Raw genomic sequence first — 8,879 nt, 5'->3', positions numbered from 1 at the left:
GGGACCACATCACTGGCGGGGGGGCTGCCCTCGATAGATCCCTATTTTCTGTGTCACTGTCTTCTATTTACCTGATTTTCTCTCCACCTGGAGATGCAGGGTTCTTTCTTCCCCAGCACTCAGTACCAGGCCTGCTATACACTGGATGCTCCATAAATATTTGTTGAAAAACTCAGCAGTTGGAATCCAAATACCAGAAAGGTTATTAAGACGTAGTACAGAGTTCTCCAACAATTTCCTTGAAACCACAACTCAGTCACCGATGCTTCGCTGCATGTAGACACTTTATTGAAAGCAAGTGGCTTATTATAGAGAAAAGGGAACATGGTGGGCAGTCTGGGGTGGGGTTTTCAGGGTGGGTGGGTGTCTTGGGGGCTGGTCACTTGCTGTAGCTCTTAGGGCCTGGCTCTGGGGGACCCAGGAGGTCTTCTTTCTGCTCAGACCCAGCTGCCAGCTCCTCTTCACTCCCTGCCAGCGGCTCATCCCTGGCTCCGTCTGAAACAGAAGGGCAGGGCAGATTGGTCCAGGCCAGATCAGGGCTTCTCCATAGTCCTTTTCCTGTTGGCTCAAAGATGCCACAGTCTCCAATAGACATTTCCAACTATGCCCCACATTTCTGGTGATTGGGACACCAGACTCATCTCCCCGCTGTAGGGATGTGCTAAGGGTACGATGGTACTTGACCACCAGAGCCATCTGGCCTTGGAAGCTAAAAGCAGAGTTGGGATGTGAATTGTGCTGGACAAGGTCGCTTTTCTATTTGATACTCCACTTACTCACAGCCCTCCCTACCTGAAGAACTGTCATTCTGAATTTCTAAGCCAAAATGTCACCTCCCCAGGAGGCCTCTGCAGACCCTCCAGGGAAAGGTGAGTCCACTCTCCTTGGGCTCCCACCAGCCCTGGTGCAGCCTTCCAACATGGTGCCAGGAGAGCTGAAGGGCAAAGATTGGGTTAAGTCATTCCAATCCCTCTCTTCTAGAAGATTCTTAAGGGCATCATGCTTATTTCTATATCCTCATGCCTTTGTTGTGATTCATTTTCTCTCCTTAATAATTCCACAACAGGAAGAGGTAGGTATGGTGCTTTCACCCTAGCTAGAACTGCCTCTGAGATTCCCTACCCAGTCCTGTGAGAACTGTGAAGATGAGCTTTGGGATCTTTCCTTTTCTCCCCACACAGTGTTTCTGACTGGAAGTCAGATGCTGGTCCTCTTTCCACCTTCCCAGCCACTTCTCAGCCTCGGTCTCACAGTGCTTCTCTTTGAAGCACTCTTTGAAGCACTCTGGGTTTCTCCAGCTTCCCCTTCCAGCCCCATTACAACAGCAGGGTCTTGGCAAAAGGATTCCCCAGACGGGGAGCAGCTCACGGGAGGGGCTGTGCCATCCGCCTCCAGCAGCCCCAGGCTTGCAGCGGGCGGGCCAGGAGCTCAACCCCCAGCCCACTCCCACCCATGCTGACATAGCTACCTGCAGAGGCCTTCAGGGTGCGGATGTACTTGGACCAGAAGGAGCAGTCAGTCTGTTTCAGGCCCTGACGATTGGGGAGCAGAGCGCTGAACTCCTTGTAGCTCTCTCCTCCAGCTCCAGGCACAAAGTCAGGCCAGGGGGCTGCAAACTCAGGTGCTCTCCGTGAGAACTCGTGTGGGTAGTTGGGGTTTCTGGTAGAGGAGAGAAAGGCATATCTATGCGTGAGGGAAGACTGCCTTTGCTGCTATCCCCTGGGGTCACTTCCTACGTAAGCTTGGTCTGTCAAGCTTACGCATCTTTGCCAACCTGCCCAATCTGGCTCCTGGGCTTTGACGTGCACCAGGTGCTGCAGAACATCAGGGACAAAGTTCTTCTGAACTCGCCTCACTCAGGCCTTTCCTGTGAAGAAAGACGTGGGCTCCCCACTCACTGGCATTACTCAGGACCCAGTGTTGCCCTCCTGTCTTTCTGAGTGGTCAGGAGGCCTCCATGTCCTTTCTACCATGATGCTCTTTGATCTGGACACTGTGGCCGGTCTCTGGAATGCCCATGTTTGTCCAAGATCTGGGCAGGAGGCTGGGCCCAGAACCAGGGAGCCTGCTTGCCACCTTGCCAACCACCCTTCAACTTCTCCAGGAAAAGGACGTCACACTGCTGAGACCTGGGCTCCATCCCAGACCTGCTGGCCAGGCCCTCTCCCCACAGGCCCCACCTCTAGCCCCCACCATGCAAGGTGCTCATAGGTACTGTGGCTGCGCTCCAGCCAGCCTGCTCTCCAGGACACCTCGCTCATCTGAATGTTCTGCTCTTCCTTCCAGGAACAGTGTCAAAGTCACTGCTTTGGGGAAACATTATCTAAAACCCTCTTAGGAGAAACGTCTTTTCCTGCTCAACCTCTGGAGCAACTGTGCCAAGCCTTCTTCCGTCCTGCGGTGGAGCGAGCTTGGTTTCACGGTTTCAGGCTGTCAGAGCCTGCAGCAGGGCCAGGATGATTTTGCTTGTTTGCCTTTCCCAGGGATCTAGCACAGTCCTAGGGGATCCACCACAGGCCGTAGAAGATGAAGGGAAATAGAGAAACCCTCAGGGGGAGGGAAGTGCAGGTCACACGGCAGGGGGAGGGAGCCAGAGGCAGCTGGAAGCAAGGGCCAGGGGCAGACCCAGCAGGGCCTGGCACCCAACCCCTGCCTACCCAGGGGCAGAGCAGTTCTCCTCCCAGTGGTCTGGCCCCCAAGGGGACATCGGGTAACGTCTGAGACATTTTGACCTCATGAGCAGAAGGCGGGCGAGTACATGGTGGAGGCCAGGGATGCTGTCAATCACTCTGCAACCCATGGGACACCCCCAGATTTATCCCAAGTGTGACTAGTGCTGAGGCTGCGAAACCCTGATCTAGAGTCATCAAATGTGACTGAACAAGAGAGGGCTATAACTGGAGCTGTCTTCATGAAGAGTATTCTAAGCAAAGGTAGTTTGTACTATTGAAGGAACCAAGGCAGGAAGACCGGAGGCCAGAAGGCCTGTTTAGGGAGGAAAGGGTGAGCCCGCTGATGCCAAAGGTGGCCCCCACATTCTGATGGAGGGGCAAGGGACGCATGATGGAAGAGTTCAGGACAAGGTCCACTTACCCGGATCTGATGAAGTTGGAAACGTACTGCATGATCCTCAGCGACAGACTTCTCTCCTCCAGGGAAAACTGCCCCTGGAGGCCTGGGTAGAAGGGGAGGCCGAAGGCATGCTGCAGGTCCACCAGCAACTCCAGGCTAATCGAACAGGGAAGGAAGAGGTGAGCCTTCAGGGAGGAGTGAGCCACTGGAGAAACCAGACCAACATTCTCCCCGGCAGGGGGCTTTCCACTTTGTTTAGGATTCCTGCTCGGAGCTCAGCCTCGCCGAGACCAGGCTGGGCCCTTACCCTTGGCTCCCCTGGGGCAGATCCAGACTCAGGTGCTCCTGGTGTTCACCAGAGCTGAGGAACCTGTGAGCCTGTGAGCACCTCCCCAAGAGAATGCCCATTTGACCACGTGCTACCAGGACACTTCCGTTATCATTGACTATTTGCTCATCCATTCATGGATCACAGGGATGAAAATAGCCTGCACTTGGAGCCCCTGGTCTGCTCAAGTTCTTCTTCCCACGTCAAGGTTGGCGTTTGTCTCTGAAGCCCATCCTAGCACCGGGCATGTAATAATTGCTCAATAAACGTGTGTCACTTAACTGGACCTCTTGTAACCAGCCAGCAAATGGGGGTGAGATCTGGAAGCCAGTTCAAAGTTTGCATGGGCCCAGTCAGGGTGGCACAGGAGAGCCTGTGTACCTAGGTCTGAGCGGTGAAACTGGGAGGGTGTTAAAGAGGGAAATCCAGGAGGGATTTACAGTTTCATGGTAAAGAACATAGCTTGACCCTAAGACAGCTCTGGCCTTGCCCTTGGGCTCTGGGAGTAAGCCTTGCCTGATAGGGGTGCTCTGTTGAGGGGAGAGGCTGGTCACACTGGATGCTAGGGGCCATGTGGCCATATAGGACAGTCTTGGGGTGGGTATGGCCAAGCCAGAAACACCAAGTCATGATTTCAGGGGGAGCTTTGTGTCACATGATGTTGCTCAGCCTGTAACAGATGAGCCAGTTGGGCAACCAATTGATCACGCCATCATAATGGTGCCCCAATAAAAAACAAACACCCAACATGGTGGGCCCCCTGTATGGCTATGCTCCTGTGTGCAGTCACACGTCAGTGCAGAGAAAGGAGCAGGTCCCGATGCATAGTGGGAGGGCAGTGGGGCTTTCGGTCTGGAGCCCCTGGGCCTGCACTGCATCTGTCCTCCTCTGGCTCACCTTAGACCGCGTCCTTGTCCACTAACAGATCACTACCACGGGTACTACCACTTGCAGGGAACTTCATCAGTCCTTCCAGTGAGGTACTGAATCTGAGGGTGGTTTGAGAAACCCCTAAATTTTCGGAACGAGTTGGTGGTCAGCCAGGCCTGATGGTGCATGCCTGCAGTCCCAGTTACCATGGAGACAGAGGCAGGAGGATCAAAAGTTGGGTTCCAGCCTGGGAAAGACCCTGTCCCATACTAGGGAAAAAAAGTCTCAGTACCCCACACTGGAAAAAGGAAACCTGTAAAGGACAAAAAACCAAAGGCAGCTGCTGGTCTTGTGTGCGACCATGTCCTTCAACCTCGGAGTCGGCCCCTAGTTATCTCAAGAGGCACCTCTAATTGTGCAGTCTAGAGAGACTTCTTGACTTGCCCAGAAACCCCTAGTAGTTGGACAGCAGAGTGGTCAGAGCTATGGTTTCCAGGAGGCATGATGTGACTGAGGGCCCAGGGCCACCGCTCCTCAGTGTGGGCTCCTCAACCTTCGGCAAGTTACTAGGCCCCAATTCTCTGCTTCCTGCCTATGAAGGCGACATAAATACCTGCTCCACAGGGTTGCTGTGGAAATCAGCCTAAGATGCTGCAGCCGGTGGGAACTGATGAGGGGTGTGTCTCCATTCCTTCTCCCACACCCCACATGCCATTAAGGAAGGGGCTGGTCTCTGAGGGGCACACATGGTCACTGAGGGTCTCATGGTGTGGGATGGGGAGACGGGCCCTGGACAGGGGTGTTGGGTGAGGGCTGGGTCAGGGCAGGTATCCCTTTATGGGATAAAGGGACCCTCATGGAGAAAAGTCACACCAGAAGTGAACTGCTTTCTCAGGTCAGCCTATACCCAGCAGTGGCTCAGTGTGGCTCACGCCATCACCAGGCTGCTGGGAAAAGGGGACCCTTGCCTGGGCTTTGAAGGGGAGCATTTCCAGTGAAGAGACTGCCTTTCTGTTGCCCCTGCCCATTTGGGCTGGGGCCCCTGTGACAGCACAGGTGCAGGGTCCTTCCTTAACACCAGGGCCTGACACCAGGCTTGGCTGGGCTTCTGTGGGCTCCAGCCTGCTTGCCTACCACCACTGCGAGCAGGGTGGCCCAGTGACAGGTGCCTGGCCAAAGCATAGAACAACATGAATGAGACAGCCCGGGGACCCACTGCCTGCGTCACTTTGTGAGAGCGCTTTGGCTTTTCTGTGACTCAGTTTCCTCACCAAATCAAATGAGCTGCTGCACCTGGCAGCTCTCCGTGCAGCAGGGTCTTCAAGGTCCCTGTTACTCCTAGGGCTCTGGGCTCGGAGCCCAGAGAAACTGAGCCCTGAGACACACAGGGGGTCAGACACAGGCACAGCCAGCACTGCAGTGTCCCTGCAACTTCCGCAGGTGGCCAATGTCAAGGACACTGAAGCTCTCAGAGGACAGAGGAAACAGCGAACGTTGCAGAAATTTGGAGGATCCTGTGACCCCAAAGCTGCCCGCTCTACTTGGGGTCTGTTTTTATCATTTGTTTTTAATTAATTAATTTTATTATATATTGGCATGCTTGCGTGTGTTTATGTAAATGGTGCTGAGCTTTGGGGTGCGTGGGTCTGGGGTGGACCCAGGGCCTCACGCAGGCTACACAGGTGCTCCACCACCGAGCCACATCCCAGCCCTTTTAGGATTCTTGAACCAATGTGGATAATTAGCTAAAATATTAAGAACTTAACTTTTTGAACTTGTTGTGATAAGATCATTAGAAATTGACTCACTGGTATTTTTGAAATTATCAGTTATGTTCAGCGCACTACACAATGATCTCAAAATCTAAAAAATAAAATGAACACAGCGACCAGACTTCTCTCTCCTCTCCTGCCTACTGGAAGCGTCTTGCCTGACCATGGCCCCCCATTTCCACCGCCCCAGCTCTGGGAACCAGCGTTCTCCGAGTTTGCTGAGAGCCGCCCTCTGCTGAGCGCCCAGGATGCCGGGCTCCGCCCTGGGCTTCTGACACTCAAGTCCCCCAACCTTCAGCACCAGCCGGTGACTCAGTGCTCCACCCACATGCTCTCCAGGTGACGGCCCGGGGCTCCCACAGCTAAAGTGACCTGACGTGGAGAGCCAGGGTTCAAGCAGGGACCTCCCAGGCCCGCGCCAGGCTCCCAGCCTGCCCAGGGAGAGCCCTGAGGGTCAGCGAGGACTCTCCCCTTCCTGGCTGCGCTTGGCTGGCAGGGTGGAGGGCAGGGCAGCGGCTCCTGCAGAGACCCTTCTAGGATGCGACCGGATGGTGTTCCACTGATGCCCTAGGAGAGCCAGTGACCTCCTGGTTTAAACAGCACAAGAGCTACCTCACGGTTCCCAGAGGGCCGAGGTCCAGCACAGGTCTCCCTGGGCTCACGTCACCAAGGCCACAGGCTGCATTTCCCCAGCCCCTGGGGATGGTGGGAGGGTCTTTACTGCTCCTTAGGGTTTACAGCAGGCTTGGGTGGCTCGTGGGGGAGGGTACACGTCCCCACTGTCCAGCAGGCTGCACTGGGAAGCCCGTTCCCAGCTCTAGAGGCTGCCCAGGCCTCCTCCCTCCTCAGAACATGAGGCCCTCTCTCCCACCTCTCTGCCTTTAAGGACTCAACCACAGATAGGACTACAGAGGAAATCTGTCCTCTCGCGGCCTGACCCTTCCCCAGACCTGCAGAGTCCCTTTGCCCTGTGAGGCAGCATGTCGACTTGACAAGGTATCAGGGTTCAGGACAGGGACATCTTGGGGACAGCGTCCTACCCACCACAGCAGCTTTGCCTTGTCTAGTGTTTCTTCCAAAGAACGCCACGTGCCAAGTGGCCTGGGAGCAGACGCAGTCCTGAGCCAGAGCCCGGCCTCCGCCTTCATCTTCACCTGTCCCTTCGCCTCTGCACAGGACACACAGCCGCCCTGGGCCTCGTCTGAGACTGGTGACACCCTCAGGCTTGCCCGAGGCCTTGAGGGACACATGTCCAATCAGTGGTGGTTTCTGGCTCACGGGCCCCTTCCCTTGTCCTTCCCTGGGGTGCCTGAAATCACAATGGTGAGGTCGTTCCCCGGGGTCCACCATGGGGCTTCAGCCAGGAGGCCATGCCTGAGGGTCTCCCTCAGTCATCAGGAAGCTGCCTGCGTGCACCCTTCTTCAGGGAAGCTCCTGGCCGCCATGCGCTGTGCCCACCGTGAGCTAGGAAGCGTTACCCACTGGCCTTGGGGAGGGCGTTTCCGCTCTTGGCCTTTTCCGATTTCCGTGGTATAAATCCTGCTGCTGTGGAGGATGTCAGACCCCCACACTGACTTCACAGAGTGGGGTGGAGAGGATCACAGCTGGGCCTTGGGCCCTGGTGCTTGCTGACTGTGGCCCACACTGCCTGTGTCCTCAAAGGGTCAGTAAACAGTGCTTCTGGAGGAGGCCTGGCCCTCCAGCCACCCGGTATGTGATCCAGAGCCTGCTTGTATGAGGACTTGAGCTTTTTCCTCGCAGGGCTGACCTCTGTTAGGATCCTGGACCTATCTGAAGCAGTTGAAGACAGACATCTGGAGGAGGGACTCAGAGTGGCGGCATGGAGGAGGGAACACGGGATCAGAGAGCCAACCCCGGTGAGAGTCCCAAGGCTTCTGGAGGAAGAAGAGGGCGTCTGGAGTCAGTGTCTGCAGAGGGGACAGCGGGATGTGCCTGGGGAAATAAGGGAGAAGCTCCTGAGCTTGGGCCGCAGCATGTGCTGTGGGCGTGGCTTCTTCATGCTCTCTTCGGTTGCTGCCCAACCATATGCCCAAGCCAGGGGCGGCTGGACAGGCACATGGCCGGCCTGTGGCATTTAGCTTCCAGGTGCTGTTTACTGTGGTTGGGATTCAGGGGTCAAGACGTTCCCTGCTCTGACAGCTACCTGTGCTGAGCTGGAAGCCACAGCTGGTCTTCTCACTGTGGCAGCAGATGTGGGCTGAGAGCTGCTTCCTGAAAGATCAGCTCAAACCCCACTCCACCACGGCTCTCTGCCCCGGGCCTTTCCTATCGCCGTGGCTCTGGCCCCTGCTCAGCCTTCCACATGAATAACTAGACGCTTTTAGATACAGGGTGAAGGAAAACCCTCTGGAAGCTAAAAATTGTCACCTCAGGGGGAGTTACTGCTGGCGATGTTGGTAAAGTCACATTGGGCCCGAGTGTGGGAAGAACCAACCAGCCACACCACTCTGGGCACAATTTTGTGCATGCAGGTTTCTTGTTCCAGTTCCAGGGTGTGAGTGCCGTTCACTGAGGATGAACAGCAGGCGAGACAAGGCGGGACATGGATGTCAGGGCTGAGACATCCTGGCCCACACTGGCCGAATGTGCGCTGTGTCCTGCCTGATGGATGCTGGGCCTGGGAGGGTGAGCGGGGGCCCTTCCTCAAGGAACTCAGGAGGGGAGCAGGAAATGCAGGTGAGCCAATGGTTTCAAACATAAAATGATGTGTATGATGGACAGGTGCCCATCAGGTGACAGAACCACTTACAAAGCACCATAGAGGAGAGACAGGACGCTACTCTTTTCAGGCAGGGAGTGGACAGGAGCTTGGCACC

General features: G+C 55.6%; 1 protein-coding gene across 1 annotated transcript in view; it reads right to left on the bottom strand.

Moving 5' to 3' along the window:
• Positions 1–275: 275 nt before the first annotated feature.
• Positions 276–8,879, bottom strand: part of TG (thyroglobulin) — a gene marked incomplete at its 5' end in the record, with an annotated part of 218,433 nt that continues 209,829 nt past the window's right edge. Inside the window, 3 exons of the mRNA XM_079134473.1 lie at positions 276–495; positions 1,469–1,659; positions 3,094–3,228. Coding sequence (XP_078990599.1) covers positions 380–495; positions 1,469–1,659; positions 3,094–3,228 — 442 coding nt within the window. The 3' untranslated portion in view covers positions 276–379. The remainder of the gene's footprint in view (positions 496–1,468; positions 1,660–3,093; positions 3,229–8,879) is intronic.

This window comes from Sciurus vulgaris (assembly GCF_902686455.1).
Source record: "Sciurus vulgaris genome assembly, chromosome: 1".
Classification (NCBI taxonomy): Eukaryota; Metazoa; Chordata; class Mammalia; order Rodentia; family Sciuridae; genus Sciurus; species Sciurus vulgaris.
This window is presented reverse-complemented; position numbering and strand designations above follow the sequence as displayed.